General features: G+C 40.7%; 2 protein-coding genes across 3 annotated transcripts; one reads left to right on the forward strand and one right to left on the reverse strand.

Moving 5' to 3' along the window:
- The first annotated feature begins 3,781 nt into the window (after nucleotides 1-3,781).
- On the forward strand, nucleotides 3,782-14,173 carry LOC124268976. Of its 2 annotated transcripts, none has more exons than XM_046704003.1 (7): nucleotides 3,782-4,019; nucleotides 5,453-6,982; nucleotides 8,246-8,358; nucleotides 10,232-10,385; nucleotides 10,721-10,810; nucleotides 11,950-12,085; nucleotides 12,778-14,173. In XM_046704003.1, exons 2-5 carry the CDS (start codon nucleotides 5,473-5,475, stop codon nucleotides 10,765-10,767), a joined length of 1,824 nt encoding a protein of 607 aa, XP_046559959.1. In that variant the 5' UTR covers nucleotides 3,782-4,019; nucleotides 5,453-5,472; the 3' UTR covers nucleotides 10,768-10,810; nucleotides 11,950-12,085; nucleotides 12,778-14,173. The 2 variants fall into 2 exon arrangements, with proteins under 2 accessions (XP_046559959.1, XP_046559960.1); XM_046704004.1 differs by having other exon boundaries at nucleotides 3,782-3,968.
- Nucleotides 13,298-25,545, reverse strand: LOC124268975. Its single transcript, XM_046704002.1, has 6 exons — nucleotides 25,308-25,545; nucleotides 24,030-24,251; nucleotides 22,022-23,396; nucleotides 21,748-21,991; nucleotides 14,211-14,313; nucleotides 13,298-13,877 (listed from the first exon to the last, which is right to left on the reverse strand). The coding sequence occupies exons 1-6, from the start codon at nucleotides 25,521-25,523 to the stop codon at nucleotides 13,800-13,802; spliced, it is 2,238 nt and encodes a 745-aa protein (XP_046559958.1). The 5' UTR covers nucleotides 25,524-25,545; the 3' UTR covers nucleotides 13,298-13,799.
- Nucleotides 25,546-26,172: the final 627 nt, after the last annotated feature.

Below are 26,172 nucleotides of genomic sequence, written 5' to 3' on the forward strand. Positions count from 1 at the left end.
TAACCACATAGGTAAAGAGGCTGAATAATTCTAGTTGTAATCACGGGATGGTGATTAAAAAATATGTGTTGTATTCACGAATACTTGATGGTATGAAAGACTGTCGAACTCTGTTTTGAGGGAAGGTAATCGACAGCAGCGTCCAGAAGGAAGTAGTTCAAAATGGTGAGATTAAATATGTCAACTATCAAATCTAATTTTAGTTGCCTTTGTGACAATCTGGCGCTCAGAGATAAAGGGAATATACTTGAAAGACACCCCAGAGAGTTTGCATGCAGTATTAACAATTTTGAAAAGCTTGTTTTTGTTGCAATGAGACAGACCCCCATACCAACATAGAAAATTGAATTACGGTTTTGTCAATGCCTTGACGATAATAATGTTCAGAATCGGAAATTAGGCCAGTACAGTGGCGTCATCTGCGAATTTCACAGTAAACACATCATATATTGACAAGTAACAGTCATTGGTATACAAAACGAAGAGTACGGATGAAGGAACACAGCCATTTGGTTCTGCAGTAGAGGTTGAGAGAAAAGAAGATTGATAGCCATTTACACTGACATACTGAGTTCTATGTACCCTGAATTCTTAAACCCATCTGATAATGTTTTTATTAACACCTAGATTAAATAGTTTACTCCTCATAAGGTGTGGCTGTATGGTATTAGTTGTTACAAGTCTGCAGATGAGAGTAAATATTATACATCGTTTGAAATTTCACTTCTTAAAATGATAAGGTAACTATCTTGACAATTGATAGACATGGAGAAAGATAAAAAAAATCAAATGTATGGGCGCATCTTGATCTGGATAGAGAAAAAGAGAAAATAACCAAATGCAGCTGTGCTGCATCTCACTCGCTTTGCATGCAGTACAAGAAGTACGATGAAAACAACAAGTGTCAAGTAAACATCCAAATACTGATTCTGACCAGTGGGAAATGTTAGTCACATAACGATATATAGTCGGAATGAAGTAAGTGTTCACTTGTGAAGACAATATTAAGCATTTGCCTCGAAAAATCCTAGACAAATTAATCCTATATCATTGATGTGTAACAATTCCAGATTATTTGACAAATAATCTTCGACTTTTTTAAAAAGCATTGATGGTGCTCTCCCATGGAAATACACAAAGTACATTAAATGGACAACAGTTTTGGGAGGATAAGCACTGAAGTCTGCATGCAGTGCATAATCAAACAGTCTGGGCAGAAACATTACTTCCATGTAATTATGAGAAACATATAGATCTGCAACTTGTAACGACTTGTCAAGCCCGATTTCACCGATACGAGTGCTAAATCCCTTCTCCACACCATGTCCACCTGACAAGGTTTTCTTCAAATCTTGAATTTCACTGTTCCATTCCTTTTCGGTCACTGTATTCATGGATGTCGCATTTAATGTTTTGTTCATATCTGCCATTATTGATCGTCTCTTCATAAATGTTAATATTTTGTTGGCCCTTTCGGAAGGTACTGGGTTCCTCTCAAACCTGTCATTCCCTGTCGCTGCTTGTTAGACACTGAGGCATGTCTAAGACTAGGTGAACAGATGTTGGTAGGAAACAGACCCCTGCTGGTCACCCTGGTGATGTTCCTTAGTGCCAACATACTGCAGGAGTTGATGTCTACAACAGGTGCACAGGACTACTGCTGCAGGCTTGTTCTGCAATGCTGAAAAGAAATGTTGGAATAAAACAATAACTATGTTATACACGCTGAACACTTAGGAAAAAATATACTGGACATTTTGAAAGAAAAAGATAGATTAAGGCCAACTGTCAGTCTAGGAATTTAATTCGGATTCTAAACTAATTGCTCTTGAAAGGCATATTTGAACAAAATCATTGTTTGTGTGAAAGTGGGAATGGGTTTATGGTTCTCTTTTTCATAAAGTACTTAACACTGCGTTCAGTGCAAAAATGCAAAATAAAAATGAACACATCTTCCCCTTTATGTGACAGTTATCAGAGATATAACAATTACCTCTATGAAACTATCACTGACATGGAATTCGAAATTTTTCAAATCCAATTTTGCAATTTCTTTTTAGATTTTCTGCAGGCTTGGGGCTGAATATTGGCCTTGGAGCATGTCTTGGTAAATCCTTACAGACATTGTTCTATCATTTGACTCAAATATGTTTTGGTTGGGCTTCTACATCCACCTGATATCTCTTTTCAATAAAGTATCACTGAATAACTTCAGCGTTCATCTAAGTTTAAGAAAGTCCTGATTGGGTGTACAATTTATCATGAAACAATTTAATAATTATTGTCACATTCTTATCCTAAAAGATTAACATAAAGTGTCAACAAAAAATGTGTAAACTAAAACTTTACTGTTAGTTGTAATGATACCATGCTTGTATAAGACTTGATCTAAAAACACGACAGAATTTGGAACAATATCTTTTCAGACACACTGCATTGAGATATTTGCATAGACATATTTCACGTGTTAGGTTAAACTTGATAACTTGTCCTCTCAGTGGGGCTTCAATTATTTCTTTTTAGAATCCTTGAATGAATATGTGGTGCAAAGCAATATTCATTCATTGGTTCTTTTCAAGTGGGATTTTGGTTAGTTTTTATACCGACCAAGACCCATCCCCCACACACATCAGTAAAGTAACTTTAAAAAAATAACCATTGAATGAAAGCTCCAAATGTTAGACTACTAGTACCCCCACAAGAACCTTTCATTGAGTTGTGAATCACATTGCATTGCAATTTTCATAAGGATCAGTATCGTGTCAGTGTTTAATCACGCCCCAGTTTCAGCAGACACCAATTAAACGACATGCCTCTGTCTCAACATCGACGCGTAAAGGTTCAAATTGGTAGATCATAGATGACCAGATCAACATTAGAGTTGAAATTGGTAGCATTCACGTACAGTCTTTCCTTTACAAACAAGGGCTGAAAGATTTATTGAAGGGTCTAGATATGCAGCGTCATCACACAATTTGCAAAGCCACGAAGCTGTACGTCACAATTAACTTATCAGCTTTCTCTGTTACCAGTTTACCAATTACATAATGCTGACCAGGGCCAGTTCGATATGTTTCATAACGTAAACATATCGACTGCGTCCTTGTGGGGGTTTGCAGACCTACCATGCTGCAATGCATCTTCTGAGGAATGAAAGGATTCCTAGCTGAAAATGTTGCAAGATGTCAACAGTCTACTTATCTTACCGTTCCTGAGATCAGCTGTTGAGACTGTCCTGTTGTATAAGTCAAGCACCAAGAAAACAGTTTTCAGGGGCTGTTTCCACGTGAAGTTGCAAGCTCCAAACAGCGTGATCGTTATCTTCGAATGTGCAGTGGGTTTGAAAGGGCCGAATCTACGCGCTGGGGTGGAGCTTGATGGTTATCTAATTCAGACTGGGCTCCTGGCCTGAACCGCCGCCTGATCTGAAGGAGTATCGGTGCGCAATAAGCTGGTTCCCGGCTCCTTTGCGCGCGCGCTAACGTTGCGCAATAGTTCTCCGGGTAAAACGCCGTACATGCAGAAATGTTCTTTATAATGTAAAGGGTGCGATTTTCTTATTGTAAAATAGACTTCCCTAGACTTTTAGCAATAATCAGTCAATCAATGCCATGAACTCTGATGTATGATGATCGTCATTGCGAGAAATAGGGTTTATTCAAGCTCCCAACAGCGCGTGACAAGTTCGTGATACCACTGTCTGGAGATTAAGCTTGCAGTCAGGGTGCGCTACGAAATAGTGCGCTGTAATTTGCGACAACTAGTTTAGACGAAAACCTCTAGCTCAAAACATCGTTCCTGTATTGCTCTTTGGTGCCCCTAAAGAGCCGACTGAAGTACACACACTGCAGTCGAGCTTAGCCATGCCGGCCACGAGGATTCTGACTGGGTTCCTCTGTTGGAAGTCATTGCGGAATGAACGTGTCTAAGAAATCGTGTTTCGTAGACGAAATCTAGCCTAAAGAAGCGTGTGTATTTCAAGGAGAGGGAGTCAAATATCACGTACCATTCTCATTTTGGTAGGCACTAGGATGCTGCATGTCGTTATGACGAGCACATCAGCTGAGTTGTACCAGAGACCATTTAATAAATATCTTATATGGCCCCTGTTTGTACGAATGGTGATCGTCATTACGGTCTGTAGCCTCAGTAACCCATGCATGTCGTAAGAGGCGACTAACGGGATCGGGTGGTCAGGCTTGCTGACTTGGTTGACACATGTCATCGGTTCCCAATTGCGCAAATCGATGCTCATGCATGCCGTTGATCACTGGATTGTCTGGTCCAGACTCGATTACTCACAGACCACCGCCATATAGCTGGAATATTGCTGAGTGCGGCATAAAACTAAACTCACTCACTCACTCATCATGCTAATGAATAATATTTGTCCAAGAATATACATGATATACACACTGGTGGTTTAGTGTCATGAATGATACATTTAATTTTTATATCGCCATAGGACTCCCATAATACATCGATTTACAACTCCTATAACGCAACACATATGATTCATTACAACAGAAAGTGTTCATTAGTACCAGTTCATGCCGATTCTCTTGTATTTACTGGTTGGCTATGAATAGCAGAATCTGTACAGTGCCCCAAGCTTATATGTTTTTCCTTACAATAGCCCATTGTTACTGTCTAAAATCTGACAAGATTCACATGCAAAATGGGAGGGAATATGCACGTATGAAATGAAAGTACTGTATCTTGATATAAATTGTATCACACCCATTTTATGGGGATACGTATCATATCAAGGCATCACCGCATCCTAGCACCTGTAATATACACACATGGGTCCAGAGTTGTGGTAGGGAAAGCACACTAAACATTTTGTATATTTATAGATGTGATGTCAGTAAGACCAAAAGTAAACATGGTGGGTGCAACTGCACTTAGCCGACAGCCGTGATGAGGTCCAACACAGTCAAGACACGACCCTGTATCACCATGTCTTGACTGTATGGAACCGCATTGCAGTTCTCGGCAAAACCACACTGTGTCTCAGTTCACAAAGTGAATGTCTCCATATTAGTGGTTGTCCAATTAATTGAAATAATCGAAGATTGGTCGCAGTGACTAAACGACCAAGCAATCGATCATGTTTTCTCATAATCGAACACAAACAATTGTGGAACACTTGTTTTCATTAACAGTATGTTATGTTAATTTATGTTCCTAACGTACTAGTCATCCTTTGAAGATGTGAAATTTTGCCAAAAAACACCTTATTTTTGTGCATTAACGCATTTCATAAATGGCGCTAACCAATTATTTTCGATGCTTGATCGGTTGTAATGAACCAATCATCAATTATGAGATTTTAACCAATTCCCAACACTACTCCATATCTCGGAAGGTGTATCCATTCTTCAACAGATTATTGATTACCTGGTAAATGGTAGATCCAGTGAATCATGACAGATGTTTTATGTTTCAGATGAACAGTAACATGTGGACATGAGGGTGTCATCTTTATTCAAGTTGACATGCTGGTATGGCCAAGCATTCAGGAGAGCTTGGAGCCTGTACGGGTCCAGATGCAAGTTTGAATACCTCCAACTCTCCCGCTATTCCTCGTCAGCCTCATCTGGGATTGGTCACAGCTCTAAAACGGGCTCCCATCTTCACACAGCTCCGTTCAAGCAGCCAGGCCCTGTGGCAGATTTCATCACCACACATGGGTTACAGGTCACTGGCAAGACAGTTGCCAAAATTCGAGAATTTGAAAACGAGTACTATCATCTTTACTTGGAACAGTCTGAGTTCTGGGATTATTTTCTGTCTGGTTGTCCAAAGGATTCTCGACAGCATCCAGATGCAATTTTGCATTCCAAGGGTTTGGCAAATGAACATTGCGAAAATACAAACAGTGCTAGTCAAGTAATATCTGAGCATGTGAGACATTTGTTAGAAGTGACAAGAAATCAAGACATGGATTCTATGATAAAGTCAATGCGTGAACTGTCGAAATACTTAACAAGAGAATTACCTGTCATGAATGAAAGTACATTGTTACAATGTATGAGAAACATCATAAAATATCCATTTCGAGACTGCATCACTGGAGAGCCACGAGTCCTTCGCCTAGAGATTGCAAGCATATTTCAGAAGGAATTCCAGAAAAGGCATTCAGAATGGGATTTAAAGAAATATTTCTTAGCTGCAGACTTTCACTACCATTTTCGACTAAGTTACAGTGTAAGCCAATTCATGAAGTCATTTTTCAACCACATGCAGATAAATATTCACGAACTGTCTCACGGAGACCTTGTTGTTCTCATGTACCACGTGTCCCTCTACCGAAAAATGTCCAGATACACGTTGTTGTTACTTGTTGAAATAATTTCGGCAAGGCTGTCTGAGTTTAATGCCCAAACTATTGGCATCATTTGTTTAGGCCTTTTCAAATCAGAGTGGTATTGTCCGAATAAACAGCTTTTAAACAAGATCATTGATTTATCAGGGGGAATTGTGAATGAACTTGATGATGTTTCCCTAACAGCTCTTCTCAAGTATCTTCGGAGGTACACTCACAGAAGAATGATATTTGCTGTACCCGATAGATACCAGACATTAATAGATCTCCAGCCTGTGCTTCAAGCCCGTATGCAAAACACCCACCACAGCACTCTGATAAACATTGTTCATCTTTACGAACATCTTAATGATATATCTGCAGATATGATTCAGGAATTGTGTACAATTCTGTTAAAAGAAGATCTAGGAAGTTGGCGCCTAAAGGATCTGGCCAAGTTTTGCTCGATGGTAGGCAGGTTATCGTTCCCAGTTCAAGAAAGAAGAGAAGCCTTTGAGAAAATAGTATCTGAGTTGTCTTCCACAAGGCGTGCCATTGAGATAAGAACCTTTATGCCATCATTTGTAGCTTGTCTACGTGGAATGTCTTTAGATGGATTCTACCCCCTGGGGTTGATTGGTCAACTTTTCAGCAGTACAGAAGGATGCCAGTGTGAGTCTTCTTGTCTTGGTATTTGTGTGTTAGTTAACACCGAACACGGCAATATTACAGTATATGACAGCAACCTTTAAATATCACAGATATTTTTATTGATTAAACTTGTTTTTTATTTCCCTCACGATGTTTCGGGACTATTCCAGGTCCCTTCATCAGTGAATAAAAAAGAAGTTTAATCCATAAAAATATCTTGGACATCTATGTACAACTTCTAAATGCCACTGAAAGACAACCTTTAAATAATCAAATATGGGTGAAACAAACCAGTGATTGATATGATGAACAACATCCCGCATCATTAGAGCATGAAGACACACGTGCATCCTTCACACAGTCAACCATGGAACAGAGTAGTAGTGTTGGGAATTGGTTAAAATCTCATAATTGATGACTGGTTCATTGCAACCTATCAATCATCGAAAATAATCGGTTAGCATCATTTTCTTGGTTATTTTTGTTTGTACAAAAACATAAAGAAAAAACATGTAGTTCCTTGGGGTTTTTTTCACGCAAATTTCACATCTTTAAAGGATGACTAGTATGTTAAGAACATAAATTTCTTGGGGTCTTTAAGATAAATTCAATCATGACTTGGAATGAGCTTGTAGTGCTCATGAAATGTTACAGACAAAACCAACCTTGTGAAAAATATTGTTAATGCAAAAAGTGTTCCAGAGTTGTTTGTGTTTGATAATGAGAAAACATGATCGATTGCTTGGTTGTTTAGTCACTGCAACCAATCTTCGATTATTTCAATTAATCGGACCACCACTACAGTGTAGTGTTTAATCCATTCAATGGCCTCATGCAACATGTATAGGTTGCTAAAGATCTAGTCAGACTAGAACCCTCACAGTGTTATGTTGTAGCATGGTAGACAATTTTGTGGGTTTCAGAAAACGTGTTAAGAGCTTGGAAGTCCTTTAAGAAATATGCTCTTGGTGTTTCCAATAAGGTGGCACAATTTTTAAGAAAGTTTCCAAAATTACAATCCATAAATTTATATTCCAGTGTAATAGCTGCTTTTTGTACATTTTCTTAAGTAATGGTAGTCTGTGGCATAAGTGTTCCTTGTTTGTCTGGCAGAGTAGTTTTCCTGTGCCTAATGTTTGTTGTAAGAGCAGTCTGAGCATTAGATGTTTGCACATGCTATCTTGCTGAATGTGTCACATTTGTTCATGCTGTCTCGTAAGTAGATGATATGTCGTCTCTCAGATATTTATGAGTGAGAATGTATTGCCTGGTCTCTGTACCCAGATCAGATTCACATTGGGCAGAACCTGTACCACGTGTCCGAGAGCGTGAAGATCGAAGTTCCCCACTATACTGGACCGTTCCTAGATGACCCTGGACAGATTGCTCTTGGCAGGGTATGTTAACAATATCATATGGTCACAGACAGAATTAATGTGGAGTAGGGATGTCACGATACATAAGTTTCATGAATCGGTACGTATCACAATACCCATGTCACAATTCAATGTCATTATCACGATACCTATCTTATCCACGCGGTGATACCTATTTTAAGCTGCATTATTACGTAAATTTAGTTACATTTTGAAAATTAATATTTCATAATTGTGCATGAAAAGATCAACATTTTAGATTCTCAGAGATTAGAAAGTTCTAATTTCCCATCTTTGTGCATGAAAAATAATCCTTTCAAAACTAAATATTGATACAGTGTTGAATGAATCGATAATTTTATAGTCTTAGAAAAAGTATCGATGTATCGATGTATCGTGACATCCCTAGTGTGGAATTATGTTTTGTCATTTAACATGTTTCAGGCACTGCAAATTTCTGTGCAAAATTGTGTTCCTTACATGAGCCAGGAACCAGTGATTGTTCGTTCAGGTCCTAGAATCCCCTGATTGTGTTTCTTGGTCTGTCAGTCTCAAGTGTTAACAGAATACCTAGCTGTTAACATCTTGAGACCTGCATCACTTTGAGCATGTTGAGATTGTCCTCCACATTACACCAGTAAAGATCCGTGTTAAAATTGGTCTTCAGCACACATGCTTGTCGTGAAAGGCGACTAAGAGGAACGGATGGTCAGGCTCTCTGACTTGGTTGACACATATCATCGTATCCCAGTTGCGTAGATCATTGCTCATGTTGTTTATCAATGGATTGTCAGGTCCAAATTCGATTATTTACAGACCACTGCCATACAGCTGGAATATTGCTGAGTGTGGCATTAAACAATCAACCAACCTCTACATTAAGTTGACACACTGTGATATGGCAGGACTAGTGTTCAACTTGCTTACAGTTAATTCTCTCTGCATTTTGCATCTGTTTCAATTTCTAAGTAGAGAGTATTAGAAACGCCCTCTAATATTGTGATGCTATTCATCTGGACACACAACTTCCATGGGAAGCCAATCTGAACAGTATTCCAGAAATATCTGTGTCAGTTTAGTGAGTGAGTATGGTTTTACGCAGCTTTTAGCTGTATTCCAGCAATATCACAGCAGGGGACACCAGAAATGGGCTTCACACTTTGTACCCATCTGGTGTATCAAACCCGGGCCTTTGGCGCTAGGCTAATTCACCACCCCCCGGTGTCAGTTTAATGTGAATGGAAGTGATGCTGGTTTCTGACCTTTACCACTTTGGTGAAACCCACAAGTGCAGGGATTGTGAGGGCAAATCCAGACATTTCCAGCATGCTCAAGGGAACCAACTCTATATAAGCACAAAACATCTAAAAGTTTAATTAAGAGCAAACTTCTGACTTCTGATAAGTGACAATTTGTTCTGTGCATGTGTGCATGACGATTTGTCTTCTGTATCCACATGCGTGATAGTAACATAGAGAATCTCACCGGAGTGTCTTTTGATATCAAATATATCACCATGAGTTGATAAAGGTACAAATATCCGAGACATGCTGAGGATATTTTACTTTTATCAACGAGTGTTGTTATATTTTATGTCAAAAGACACGAGGGTGAAATTCTATTTATCATCAAAAATCACTCTTCTTTAGTTTCAATGAAAAAATGTACATCTCTGAACGCAGTTCTGTCATTCAACTTGCAGTGCAGCGATGTCATAGCATTATGACGTAAGCATTTTCATGACATCATAGCATTGTCAGGGCACTGTACACAATCTGCTGTAAAAATGATATCTCTTATTATGATCTAAAGTAATAATATCTCCTGTGGAACACAGTTTTGGATGATAAAATTACGATTGAATACTGTATTCCTATGTTTATTATGCTTTCAGTGCAGGAAGTATGAGTCTGTTCAACAAAAGCAAACCCAGAAGAAAGCAGAAAGAGAAGACATAACAAATGAACTGATGTGCTTGTATTCTGATATTCTTGGTGGGAGAGAGTATGTGCATCTTGGCACTCTCCTTTCACATTACAATACCCCTGGTGAGTACATTCCACCGACTGTCTACAACATCAATAGTGTACAAGCAGTGAATGATCACATCGTATATATGAAGAGCGTATGTTCAATGTTTAACACTGCTTTTTAAGGACTGTCACGTGGGATAAAAAAACTTTAAGAAAATGCGTGCCTGCGACATTTGTGGACTGGAAAACTGACCTACTGAAAGTCTGGCAAAAAGACCTTATTTGTTTACTTGTTGATGATTGGTTATTTGCTGTTGACCAACATGTATACATGTAGGGGATAACAGTGTATGCAGGGTCATCCTGTTGATTTTCGGTCATTTTCCTGTAGAGTCAACTTGGTTTTTCAGATATTGAACTGCGACTTGATTCTGAGGGGGGAACCCAATACCTGTAGCTGAATGGATCACTCCGGCAGCCAACAAAAGTGGACATGTGAAGTATGTTGGAGACAAATCAGCAATCTTGTCTGCCTATTTGAACATGGTGAAGAACTGGGAGGGACACAGGCTGGTCCTGAGTTAGATCGCCCGGATGTTGCCGGGGTTGTTCTAGACGTGATTCAAGGATGATATAAGTCTCGAGTCAGCATCAGATGTCTCAGAATTTCCCAAATCATGTTATACATGTCTATTTATAACTAATGTTATGGATATGAAGCAATAACTTGTATATCGTTAAAGACGGTTTAGGTGTTAGGGGCATCAATGTTTGGTTTACCATAACACACACAGAATACAATGTCTAAGTAAGGAAAACTTTTTGGAATATCCCAATTTTAAAAAAATAAATTGTTTTTTTCCATTTTCCTTGCCATGGGCACTAAGTTTAGTGTAATCCCAGATAAAGCCTTGTGTTTGTCCTTGAACTGCCACAATTACAATACTCGCTAATTTACACAATCATGTATGTTACGTTATGTAGATAGACACCAAGGGTTACAATCAGGCAAGTGTAGCAGATTCTGGGGCCATGGCAATATTTCAGCGGCACTGGCATAATTAGGTTACCATTTTCCAGGATATGTTTAGTGAATTTGCATACATTACTGAGTGTAATGCAACTGTGACTTAGAGAAGCATGGCAGCATGCTCATGAGCATAATTAAAGGAACCCAGAAATGTTGCCTGCAGGGTGTGTTAATGCTTGGAAGTCACTCATATTGTGGTCTAGGTGCATGTTTTTTAGCTCCCATTGGGAATCCAGATCTGAACAGGTCCGATCAGCTTATGATAGTACTAAATGGATCAGGTGGTCCACATAACAATGACACATCCATTACTGTTTTGTTTGGTCCATGAAATACACAATGCCATTTAGAAAGTGGTCAAATGTAACATATATGTTATATTTGGGATTACACATTCTTAGTAAAGTACAGATTCTAGTACTTTTGTTGGGTTGAGTCCCCTCCGGGATTCGAACCCACACCCTCAGAGTGTAATCCCAAATATAACATATGTTGTTTGGTCCAGATAAAATTACTTACAGGCCACTGTATAGGTTGAGTTTCCTGTTAAACAACAAAAGAAGGAGCGTTTGTGTTATATTGTGTATACCTGGTCCTCTGTTGTTGCAGAGTGGCAGTGTTGCTGTACCCCTTCAACGCCATCTACCTACTGAGGAGGCCTGAGGGAGACGTGGAGATGCATGTGTCTGGTTACTATCTGTGTAAAGCAAGGCAGCTCAGAAAACTTGGATATCAAGTAGTGGAGGTATATCTTGGATGAATCACTTTAAAAAACGATTAGCGGATAGGACAGTAACATAACCACAGACACAAGCTACTATCAGAATTCTGTATATGTGTATGCATGAATGGCCAGATGGTTAGCTCGGCAACAGTTCTGTTAGTTCTGTGCTACATAGCTGTTCTACCCGTGAAGGTCCGGGTTAGAATATTGATCTTCAGTAACCCATGCTTGTCGTAAGAGGCGACTAACGGGATCGGGTGGTCAGGCTCGCTGACTTGGTAGACACGTCATCGGTTCCCAATTGCACAGATCAATGCTCATGCTGATGATCACTGGACTGTCTGGTCCAGATTCAATTGTTTATAGACCGCCGCCATATAACTGGAATATTGCTGAGTGCGGCGTAAAACTAAACTCACTCACTCACTACGTAGCTGTTCAATCCCAAGGGGGACTGAGAAAGAACAGATCCACTGCACTAGGTTGTGTTTTTATGGTTGTTGATAATTAACCGGCTGCTGTAGTATTGTTGACTGATGTGAGATGGTTTGTCCATCATCAGGACAAGGCATCACACAAATACCATTGGTGATCACCATTCCAAACACAGACAAGCCACTAGTCTGCTTTGTACCCAGATGAGTTCTTATGTAGGTCTGTAATTCTGCATGATGTCCGGGTTTCCTGTTCTCATACTTGTTTTGTCTTCACAGATTCCTCATTATGAGTTGAAAGAAGCACAAGATAAGAGGTCGTACCTTAAACAGAAGTACTTGGAGCGATCATGACAGCAAAATGAATGCATAGAAGGCGGCCATCCAGCAACCAGACATAGTTAATTGATTTTAGTCAATGTTTCCAGTTCTCTGTACAGTGGATGACAAGATATTGGATAATCGAGACAGTATAATATCACATCACAAACTTACTGTGGAAACTATATGCTGTGTAGAGTCATTATCACGGTATGAAACTCCCAAAAATTTCAGCCAGAACACAGGGCTGGTTAGATGTAAGACTTGCCACCCCTGACCAAAACTTACCTGCTCACAAAATATATTCATAGTATACATGTCTAAATTTTAACCCGACAGTCGGGCAGGTGAATTTGAGAATCTGTCAGTCCGTGTTGAAAATAACCCATCCTGGACGGTCGAGCAGGCATTAATTTCGAACAGCTGTCATTATGTCTTCCAAAACATGTACGTCAACAAACAAAAGGACATGTTTAGATCTGTGTGAAACGAGTATTTATTGACAACAGCATCCTTACAATGCCATAAAGGTATTCTATACAATGTTATGTACATACTGTACACATCATGAGGAACAGCAAGATGTAACGTGCTGTAACATGAACAGGTGCTGGTCATCATTCAGACCAACTTCAGATTGTGTTCCCATCCTCAAGACTACTTACAATAACAGATTGTAAGGATAGCTGTGGTCAACATGTTTTCAAACTCAGCAGCACTTCATTCCAGGAAATGCTGAACTTATTGAACTCATCAAAGCAAAGCCAACATGAACCAAAACATTAACATTTGGCAAAATCTTGCCAACAAACACAAGATCAACAATTTCCAGTAGTCTAAATGGAGGCATCCAAGGAGGACCCCAATGGTCCTTGACAGTTCCCATTATATGTACTGTGTAATGCTGAAATACAAGTTGAATACAAAGTGCTCTTTTTTGTCAACATTGAGAATTCAGAATTTCTGACTTGATCACGGTCTCAGTCATCCTGCTCGCTGTCATCCTCACTCTCCAGTCCTGACAGAAGTATCATCAGCTTCTGAAATCTCGCTGCAACCTGCAACAAGTGAATTTCTGCGATTTAACAAAGTTGAACTGATCTCTGAATCATTTTCACCTTATTCTATGACAAAAGTACATATATACATATGTTGAGATCCTTGAACCCATGAATGGGATCTATGATTGCATTCAATTTGGTCATAATATATTCAGTGATAGCCAGGTCAAAGGACAAAAAACAAACAACTTGATTTCATTTATCTATACTTTTCCATCAACAAGAGGAAAGACTCAGTGAATGTTTTGTTTTGTATCCTGGTAAAATGTAATAAATAAGTGACATTTCAGCAACATCCTGCATGCAGCCAATTTGTTTAATCAAATCTACCTCATTCGGGGTGACAAGTTTGAGTTTCTCTGCAACTTGTGCAAACGTATCATCACCAGGACCACTCTTCTTACACATCTCGAGGCAAACTTTGTCCATGTCCCTGAAAGAAACAGTAAAATCACAGTGTGTGAAGAGATGAAGTGGTGAAATTGGGCTATACGACAACCTATCTGTGTGGTTGCTTGTACTAGGGCAGACTTGTGCTGGTTTTCTGGTGCTAGGCCACTGAGATACCATGCCACAGTCAACAATAATGAGGATAAAAACTCCACTCATAAAACCAACTTTGGTGATGCAGCCATGTTGACCAGATTATCAAACTAGACATCCCACTCTGTTCACCAGACTGTTAGCCAGTCTCCTAATAATGTAATTTTTAGAGTAAAATTGATATTTTATACTTATCCTGACTCATGCTCTTTTTGCTTGTCTTCTTCTTCTTGCGAACATAGTGGAACACTTGTATCTCCCTAATTGAAGCTCCCTTCAATGTAAAATCACTAATTAGTACACCACGAGTTACCTCCCTTCCACAAGCGCGGGAACGAGGGCGCCACCTCTACCCATGTGCCTCACTCTCTCCTCATATACTGAGCCCAACATTTGAATTTACAGGGAAATCCAAAGTGTTATGTGGGGAGGATGGGAGGGCTTACCTCATGAGTCAGGATAAGTATAAAATATCAATTTTACTCTAAAAATTACATATTTTTCCTTATCCTGACTCATCTCTTTTGCTTGTAGAATCCTCTGGAAAAAGGAGGTGGGAATATATAATACTTTGGATTTTAATAATTAGTGATTTGAACTGTGATGATTGTAATAACCCTATGGGAACTTCATAAAGGCACTGAACTGATGAATTCCTGCTGCTAACTTATCAGCTGCCATATAAAGGTTATTACAATGTACTTATTACAATGTACTTATTATGATAAAGTATATATAACATTAATACAATGCTTAAGACTAATAGACTTAAAAGCTTGTTAAAGTGCTAGTATAAACTCCTTAGAGTTTGTTAGCTAAATTACTTTAAGATATAAACATAGTACTAAGCTTAAGATATGCTTAAACTTAAGCTAATTATATAATAACAAAACTCTTTAGAGTTTGTTAGCTAATATACTTATATGATATGAGCTTAAGATATGAATAAGCTTTAGCTACATATATAATAGCAAACTCTGTAGAGTTTGTTAGCTAATATATTTTACAATATGAGTATAGTACTGTGCTTAAGATATAATTAACTTAAGCTACATATACAATAGCCAAAACCTCTGTAGAGTTTATTAGCTAATAGACTTATATTGTTACCATAGTATTAAGCTTAAGATATGATTAGACTTAAGCTAAATGTATATAACAAAAACTCCTTAGAGTTTTTTAACTAATATACTTTTATGTTAAAAAACATAGTACTGAGCTTAAGATATGATTAAACTTAAGCTATATATATAAAAGCAAAACTCCGTAGAGTTTGTTAGCTAATACATTTTATAATGTAACCATACTGCTTAAGATATGATGAACTTAAGCTAAATATATAATAACAAAAACTTTTTAGAGTTTTGTTAGCTAATATACTTATATGATATAAATATAGTATTGAGCTTAAGATATGAAGGAAACCTTAAGCTACATATATAATAGCAAAAACTCCGTAGAGTTTGTTAGCTAATACGTTATAATGTAACCATAAAGCTTAAAATATGATGAAACTTAAGCCAAATATATAATAGCAAAACTCTTTTAGAGTTTGATAGCTAATATACCTATATGATATAAACATAGTACTGTGCTTAAGATATGAATAAGCTTAAGTTACATATATAATAGCAAAAACTCCGTAGAGTTTGTTAGCTAATACATGTTATAATGTAACCATAATGCTTAAGATATGATGAAACTTAAGCCAATTAGCAAAAACCTCTTTAGAGTTTGTTAGCTAATATACTTATATGATATAAACATAGTACTGAGCTTAAGATATGAATAAGCTTAAGCTACCTATATAATAGCAAAAAACTCCGTAGAGTTTGTAAGCTAATATAATTTTTACAATATGTGTATAGTACTATGCTTAAGATATAATTAACTTAAGCTACGTATATAATAGCCAAAAACTCTGTAGAGTTTATTAGCTAATGCATTTATAATGCAACCATAGTACTACGCTTAAGATATGATTAACTTAAGGTAAATATATAATAACAAACTCTGTAGAGTTGTTAACTTATATTGTATGATGTAATAATCATAGTACTGTGATGATAAAAAAGAACTTAAGCAAATTATATATAGCATGTAGCTATTTAGTACTGTTATAAGATAAGTAGAAATCTGTAAGATTGACTTATCTTCTCCGAGGAACTGTCAACTGTTGTGCGAGGACCCTGGAACCCGAATTGGTGGATACCTGAGGCGTCCTTGGCGGTGATATCTCTCAGATAATGGTTGGCAACCACCATATCGGATCTCCAGAAATAACCCCTCCATAATTTCAAATAACATTTGTGTAGATCAATTGTAGAAGTTAGCTCTAATATCATGAGTATTAGAAGCTCATGGAGGTCCGGATCGGGTCCATCAGTCTTGTAGGCACATAGTATGACAGTTCTGATCCAAGGAGATGGTAGTACATGAGACTTCAGTCTGCGTAACTTGAATATAGAGGAAATAATCTGATGCATTTTTCCCTCCTGTTTGGTTCGGTGGAGATAAATTTACAGTGCTCTTGCTGGCCATCGTGATAGAATCATCGTATCATGAAGTCCAAGTATGTCATCCAGGCGTGTTCATAAACCTCACTTGTGAGGTGTTGGAACACTATATACAGATCGAAGTTGGGCGTGAAACTTCGTTTAATCCTCCAATCAGAAAGCTTAAGTAGGTTTACTAACCATCTAGTTGTGTTAGTAGTTTGATGATGAAATTCAGTTGTAGACTGAGGCGCTGTGGATTTAGATCCACTTGTATTCCGTCGTCTAGGTAAATCCGCTCTTGCGAAGTCCTTGGCGATGTAGGTGCACAACCAGGTGTGTCTGTCCTCGTTGAACTTTATGTAAAATCGCCTGACTGCCGTGCCTCGTCCTAACTTGACAGGGGAGGTCTCTAACCTGAAAAAGCAGCCCAATCATGAAGGTTCAGATTAACTGGACTGTAAGGAGGCTTGCTTTCGTTCACTGATATATAGTTGTCACTTGTAGCGTGAGTCTTGAACTGTGAACTAAGACCGACCTCTCGTGGGTCGTTGTCCATCGCGGTCCAATCAGAACAAGGCATTTTGATTCTGTAGAATACCAGCTGTGATGTCACCGGTGTAGCAGGAAAAACCTTGTATAAAATCTTGCCGTCGTTTATATTAGCATAATGCGTCGGTCTTCACCGTAACTTTCGAAGTTACCCGGTGACCCGTGTTTCGAGGGTTAATGGTAAACGCCAGCGAAACCTCCGGCGAAATACCTGCGCTCTGTAATATTAATGCTGGGTAGGTTATTTTCCTGGCTGTCGTGAAAGTAACTTCAGTTTTGAATATAATTCCGACTTCCTTATATAAAGGTACAATAAACTTGCAAGTTGTCAGCTTGTAGACTGTATACATGAATGTATCGTCATAATTGTAGAATTAAAGCTGAACTTGTTGTACATATTACTTCTCAGAAACGTTGACGATTATGAGTTATACTCGCTGTAACAGGTTGCTGTTCAATTTCGATATTGAATTGTCTGCAGATCTGCGTAATGGTCACACGCATGTAGATAATCGTATCGTAGTGTGGGATAGTATATTCTAGCAATCTATACGGAAAGTTGATTTCTGTGAATATCTATGAAACGTCGTTGACTAATTAATATAGCGACGTTCTGTGTTGTAAATAGCCTGTGCAATTGTCTTCGCGTAGGCTTATAGACGGCATATGGCATACAGTTGATAGACTGACTGACTGACTGAGTTTAGTTTTACGCCGCTTTTAGCAATATTCCAGCAATATCACGGCGGGGGACACCAGAAATGGGCTTAACACATTGTGCCCATGTGGGGAATCGAACCCGGGTCTTCGGCGTGACGAGCCAACGCTTTAACCACTAGGCTACCCCACCACCCCAGTTGATAGACACTTTATGCGATGTCTTGAACGGACTGACGAGTAGCTATATATGAGAGTGGCTAGTATATGGAGACCTTGGAGGATACTTCCTCGGTGAACGACGGAGACTTCACGAAGCTCTCGAAGTATCCCTTCTAGATCTTCTGGGTGAAGCAGACTTGGAGCCACTTAGCCTTCGCGACCTTCGCGAAGGTATCGAGTCAGAGCCCGATCAGTATATATATATGTAATTTTTAGAGTAAAAATTGATATTTTATACTTATCCTGACTCATGCTTGCTTCGTGAACGACCTCTGTGTTCAACAGGATGTGGGGTCGGCGAAGCGCTACTCCTCCGTGACGTCCCTTGTAACTGGTGAGGCTCTAGTTCGCTTCCGCGGAGGCGACCTGGGACTTCCTTATCGAAGTGTCTAGAGTCCGATCAATATATGGCGTTAGCTTCATACAGGGTGTGGTTCTTGCTGGTTCTGCATAAGTAGAGCGAGTAGATCATGCTATCATCTTCAGAAGTCGTGTCACGAAATCTGGTGATAAGAATCTCATTGATCGTTCTAGATCTATTAAGGCCAAAGAACATACGCCTCTGGCGTTTGAACTTACATGCCTTTATGGTAGGCTGTGTCCACATTCTGTGGCACCGCGGCAATCATCAGTCGATCGGAGGTAGGGTGGCGGCGTCTACATCGTCTTCCTTCATCAGGTATGTCTGCGCTGAGTTGCCACTCTTGGACGGTGAAGATAAATCTAGGTTGTTTACCATCCAATATCTTATCTCAGCGTCTGAGAAGATGATGTCTCCATCATCTTCTGTACCAGCATCGGTGATGAGAGGTTGATGCTCTTCTGATGGTGACCTGTGTGCTGCTATCTCTATGTCGGGTGACGCTGCCGACTTGTGTGGTGACCTGCGAGGTGATCGACGTGGTGATGTACGTGGAGATCGTCGTGGTGAACGGCGTGGAGATCGTCTAGGTGATCTGCGTCTATGGGATGACCTTGAGTCCGCATCTGAGGATGAGGCCGAGGACGGTGACGATCTCTCCCGTCTTCGCGAAGACTGTACATCTGAGTCCTTCGTCGAGGTGGTCTGTGACTTCCTTCTCGAAGGCTGCTTCGTCGTGGCTGCTACGCTGACTGGGGGTGCCTCTGGGGTGTTGTCTGCGTTGCTCAGGCCCTGGGCTGGCTGCTTCTCCCGTCTGTAGTGGCCCTCCATCATGGTCATGATCTGCCGCAACAGCTCGTCTGGGATGGTCTGCGACGAAGTGGTGGGTGCCCTCTCTCGCGATGACAGCTGCTGAGCCCTCAGGAAGTCGTCTGACATCAGTGTAGAGACATCAGGCTGCATGGCGATCTCTGCTGATGTCACTGGTCGCTTCTTGTGGCGTACGCCGGGGATGATGATCGGTTGATCATCGTAGAGGCCCAGTTCAGCGGCTGGAACAATCTCGGTTGAGAAAGTCCTAGTAGACTTCGTTGATTTCCCCTCAGAGGTCGTGTTGGTAGCGACGGGACCCTCAGGAAGATCATCGAATATCAGCCTTAGAACATCAGGCTGCATGTTGATCTGCGCTGACATCACTGTTGCCGACATCGGTCATTCTTTTGATGTACATCAGGTATGATGATCGGCTGATCATCATACAGGCCCAAATCTGCGACGGGAACAATCTCGGCTGAGAAAGTTCTAGTAGACTTCGTTGATTTCCCCTCAGAGGTCGACGCTGCCCTGGGGGTGTGAAGTCTGCGTTGAGATGCAGTAGAAGCCCTCTAGTCTTCGGCTGCGACGATGGGATGTCTGGGGAAGCAGGACGCTTCTAGGAGGCGGCGGACTACGTCCCACGCCTCTCCACCACTCTAGCGGAATACCAGGCGGGGAGGGTCGACCAACAGCAGTAGACTGGCGAGGGTTCAGGTGTATCAGTCATGGCTAGACTCTGCATCATTGACCTATCTGCTGCGTCTCAAACATAAAGTATTTATTTATTAAAGGCAGAATTGGATAAATTAGTACCGCAACTGCCACGTGAATAAAATGAACATGGCGCGAGTACAACTAGGGCATATTAAATCGCGGATCAGCAGCAGAATAAAAAAACGTAATCTGCAACAGTACAGAATTTTCATCAACGTAATCCACAGAACAAACATGGCGTCCGTGAATAAACAGTAGAAACCGACTAAATATCAATATATAATTGTTGAAGGATACTAGCTAAACCTCTATAGATGTCTATCACGAGGTAACTAACTAAATATAATCCAAGGATATAGTGTGTCGGAGACACACAGAAGCTCTCGTCCAGCTCACTGGGCGAAGAAGGAGAGAGTGAGGCACATGGGTAGAGGTGGCGCTCTCGTTCCCGCGCTTGTGGAAGGGAGGTAACTCGTGGTGTACTAATTAGTGATTTTACATTGAAGGGAGCTTCAATTAGGGAGATACAAGTGTTCCACTATGTTCGCAAGAAGAAGAAGACAAGCAAAAAGAGCATGAGTCAGGATAAGGAAAAATAAATGTCACTTTTAGCAGTATAATATTCCAGCAATAACACAGCTGGTGACACTAGAAATGGGCTTCACACATTGTACCCATGAGGAGAATTGAACATGAGTGAAAACAATAACCAATAGGCTACCCCACTGCCACAAAACAACATATCTTGAATACTTCAGTGCAAGAACATTGCTTAATGAAAGCTTGTAAGACTTGTTTGGTAAAAGATTGTCAAGATCTGTTTGATGCAAATTTGAGTCGAGTGGGTGAGTGAGTATGGTTTTATGCCACTTTTAGCAATATTCCAGCAATATCATGGCGGGGACACCAGACATGGGCTTACACTTTGACATGGGCTTAACACTTTGTTCCCCCCATGTCCCAAAATTTGAGTAGAAAAAGGGTACAATAAAAAGGGTACAATGACCAGCAAATGCTTTAACCACTAGGCTACCCCACAGTCCCAAAACTTGAGTAGAAACTGTTGACAACATCATAGCAGATATGTTTAGGCTAAAGTGAATGCTGCACCACAATTTTCCAGCTATGTGGCGGCAGCCTGTAATCGAAACTAATCGCACATTAAAACAAAAAGTGCCATTTCTTAAAAGACCTATCCTGACCCAATATGTTCCCAGAATAAGTGTAAGAGGCAACTAAATCAGCGAACCTATTGGGATTCTGGGTTAGAACTGGTGCCTAGCAACCTACGCTTGGTCGTAATGAGTGACTAAATGGATCGGTAATTTGGCCGATGTCATCATGCTTGGCTCATATTATTGTTCACAGGAATGTTTACTCCAAACTCTTATGGTTATATCTACTATCATACAACTGAAACATTGCACAGAGAGGCTAAAACAACAAACACACATATCTTTCTGAATTCATAACCTTCAAATTCTACTGAAAAACAATTTCAACTCACTTTGTCCATTCCACCTCAGTCTCCTCTTCTTCCTCCCACTCCATCGGTTCCTCTGAAACAGGTACTGTTGTCCTACTACCCACTGCCCCCAGTTGTGCAACACCGTCTCTCCCCTCCGTTGGAGCCTGGCGTGTCCCCCAAACACCATCACCCTCTACAACAGCACATGCTTCTCTGGACAGTGCTGCCTGGCTCGCTTGTACACTGGGTTCACCCACAGTGCAGGTTTTCAACACTGGAGGATTTAGAGATGACACACTGGACACTCCAAGAGTCTGCTGTTTACCCACATTACTGGACATTCCAAGTGGAAGGGACTCTGCCCCTGTGCCACTGCATTCTGTACTGAGAGGTTGCACCAGCGTCACTGGTATTCCAGCAACTGTTGTTACAGAGTTCCCCAGTCCACCTGACTGTCCAACAATAGGTTCTGGCTGATTACACTGGGAAATACCTGTACCACCTTGAAGGTCATCTGGCTTGTGGATGATGCCAGCTCTGACTAAATGTTCCTTCAATGTTATTACACCCTGTTGGGTCGCTTCACTTAAAACAGGCATACATTTTACTGGGGAATTATTTCTTGATCCAAATGTTTTGAAATTTGCTGCCATGAAATTGTTCATGAAGTCCATGGACATTGATATGTCTGCATCACTTCTACTTATCTCTGCTGTCTTCATTGCCTTGGCAAGAATGTCAGACATACAACTCTGTGATGCATCCCCTTGCATAGAGGGGCCATCAAACATCTCCAGAATGGACATCCCAAAGCCTGTTCCAGACACACTTCCACCATCGCAGGCTCGGACTTGTGATGCAGTGTTGGTTGCAGATGCTGTCGGTGTGGGCATCTGTTTGCCACTGTTAAGTGTGATGGCATCGGTATGAGATACTCCAACTGCCATCAGATTAGGGAAACTTACAGCCCCTTTGGCTCTTACTGCCTCAGTATTTGTTAATGATGGTGCTTCCCTGGGAATCTTATGCTCCCTCACTGACCCAGACAGTGCTGAGATTGAGGAACCAATTGTTAATGTTTTTGCACTTTTCACAGTTCCACTTGATCTCCCAGACGACTGAGTCACTCCAATGGAGATCTGTGTGACATTAGGACTAGAGGGACCCTTTGATGGAGAGAGTTTCACAAATCCACCTGTCTGCCCTGGTGGCTTGGTTGTATTGAGTGTAGTCCCAATGAGTCTGTCAGACCCCGGAACCTGGATTATGGGGGTGGTGACTGTTTGGGGGACCAGGGTCGGAACACTGGGACACACAGTTGTAATTGCAGCACTAGAGGTGAACACGGCACTAAAGGATGTGACCATGACAGGGTTAGATGTTGCAAGACTCTGGGAGTCACCGTTCTGATCCTCCTGCATAATCTGGTCCTGCATGATCACTGGAGGGTTGGCGACAAGGTCATCGGGCACACTCACAACATAGTCCGACGTCCGTGTAGCAGAACTCTTTTCACGTGATTTCCTTGTTCTTGTCGTGACACCTGTGTCAGCATCAGCACTTCCTGCCACGTCAGAGGTTCCTTCCGAGTCGCAGCTTGGCTCCAGCTCCTTCTTTACTGGAGAAGATCCTAACTCACTGAGGGAAAGAAACCTCTTCTGGCCAGCCTTCTGACGACAGATTTTTAACTGAAATGGCAGGTTCATATGTCATGAATTCCAAGTTGTCAGATATAATGTACAATGGGATGCCTGAAAATAGTTTTACTACAATCAGAGTTAAGGAGTACAGTTTTACATTCATGAGAACACCAGGTGTTCCAGTCAACATTTGGTCACCACGGAAACTGACATTAGGGTGTTTGTGATGCCAATCAATACATGAAGATGGTACCTGATATATAATGACATAACATGATGGTATCATGAGAGGAATCAAAACTAACTAATGACGGAATACTTAACAACTAGGCCACACTACTGCCCATAGTGACTGAGTGAGTGAGTTTAGTTTTACGTCGCACTCAGCAATATTCCAGCTATATAGCGGCGGTCCGTAAATAATCGAGTCTGGACCAGACAATCCAGTGATCAACAGCATGAGCATCGATCTACGTAATTGGGATACAATGACATGTGTTAACCAAGTCAGCGAGCCTGACCACCCGATCCCGTTAGTCGCCTCTTACGACAAGCATGGGTTACTGAAGATCAATTCTAACCCGGACTTTCATGGGTATGCCCATGGTAATGTTAAAACAGTCACAGCCAATATCTCTATGACACTGAGCCCTGGTTTCCGATACAGCCGGAGACTCTCACCTTGATCTTCTTTGCCCTGGCTGGCGAGGAGTGACTGACTGAAGGGGACACGATGGAGGGCCGACCACTGAGACAGTTGTGGTTCTCCTTGTCTGCTGTCTGGTCGTCCTCCAACTCCGGGGTGGTGGTTTGTGGGGATGGGGGCACAGCTTCATGGACAACCACTTCAGCTGGATGCAGCTTCTTGCTGCTGGGTTGGAAGTACAGCTTCCCGTCAATCACCTGCAACAGATTACCTTGCTTTTTGTACAATGTTCAGGGTTCAATCTAAGGTCTTCACATTAGTTCTTGCAACCAATAACAAAACAGAGAATTTCTCTATTAACTTACATCAAACCCTTGTCTTCGGGGTGACTACCTAACACTGTAACTACTAGGCTAAACCCACTCCCCCCTTCAAACACTTCTGGGAACACCGAGGGTCATCACTAGTGTATAGACAAACAGAATGAGACTTCCATTGAACTGTGTACTGTAGGGAAACAGCTTCAGCTTCAGTAAATAATAAAATGTAAATTTACAATGCACCAAATTCCACTCAAAAGCACACTCAAAACACTGAAATATTACAATAGTTGATAGTGGTGTGACGGTTCATCAATATGCATCGATCCACGGGCCGCCGATATAGTGAATCGATGCAAAAGTTTTACATTGTCGTATATCCCGATACGATACTTCTAATGGGCCATGATACATCGATGTTTTACTTTGATTATTGCCGAATCGCGATATCTGTCAAGAAAGGCTTACTTTTGTTTGATGATTAAAATTATTTTGCATACTTACTTTCCCTTCATAAGTTTCACGAAATTCTTGCATCAGAAACTGTGTCAAACATAGCGCTCGCATTTTATAAATATTCACAGAGTCCGTGTATAAACTTAATTATCTCATGTCCGAATGAACATTGAAACAAGCTGGTGGAATTTGACGAAATACTTTAAAATGGTTCTGTTTTAATCTTAAGGTGTTTTATAGTTGGTGTTAGAAATAAAGATATGTATCGCATCGCCACCCTTGTATCAGGATTCGTATCGTATCGCAGCTTCAGTGCACAATACTTTGGCAATATATCGTCGTGACTAAATTTTTAGAATTGTATCGTATCGCAGGTTGTATGCCAATACCAGCACTAATAGTTGATGAATCCATGGACACTCAAATTTCATTCTCACCTCCCTGGGAAGTATACACCCCAATTAATATGTTTATACTGTAAAGTTGGTGTAACCAAGGATATAAATTAAGTGCACCTTCATAGACTTCATTACATACCTTGAGACAACAGTTAAAGCAATGCCGTATGCGTTTGTGCAGCTTGATATCGTTAGGGTCTTTGTGACAGTCACATGGACAGCGCTTGGTGCGGTAGGGATCCAGCTCACTTGGCATGATGACATCCTCGAAACTGTCAACGCTCGCGTCGTCATCAAAGTCGCTGTCACCCAGGGTGACTACCTCAAAGCTGTCTGCATAGCTGTCAACACACATTGTACACCATCTCAACACAACAGGCTTAACATGACACATCGTTTGAAGGTGCTACCTAAATATGCATATAAAAATTTTAACTATAAATTGTATATTTATATACTTATCCTATCTCACGACTTGCACCTCTCTCTCTTCATTCGACCATGAGTGGAAGCAATTAAAACTTTGCTCCAAGGCCTACCTTGCCCCTCTCCGTGCTGTGCGTGCCTTCTGTGTCAGTCGTGCTCACTAGTCCATGACAGCCGCGAGGCATCGCGCAGTCCTCACCGTGATCACCTCACATACTCATTCTCGATCTTGGAGCCATAAAAGGACAAAACGGAGCGGTGGTAATCTATGTAGTGGGGAGGTAGGGAGGGACTTTATCGCGTGAGATAGGATAAGTATATAAATATACAATTTATAGTTAAAATTTTCAAATTTTAAACTTATCCTATCTCACGACTTGCACTTATCCACGGTAGGAAGGTGGGTCATAGATTACCGAAATTCAGCGATAACAGCTAAGTGTTATGCCCAAACAACCGTGGGAAGCAACTACAAGGTAGGCCAATAACTACCAAGTTACTACGTCGCGAGGGTTAGTTCGAACCCATTGACTTACTAAGCACAATTGCTCCCAGGGACCGGGATTCCCGAGCAATGT

Source organism: Haliotis rubra, unplaced genomic scaffold (assembly GCF_003918875.1).
Source record: "Haliotis rubra isolate DU_JTF1 unplaced genomic scaffold, ASM391887v1 Scf141, whole genome shotgun sequence".
In the NCBI taxonomy this organism is placed as follows: Eukaryota; Metazoa; Mollusca; class Gastropoda; order Lepetellida; family Haliotidae; genus Haliotis; species Haliotis rubra.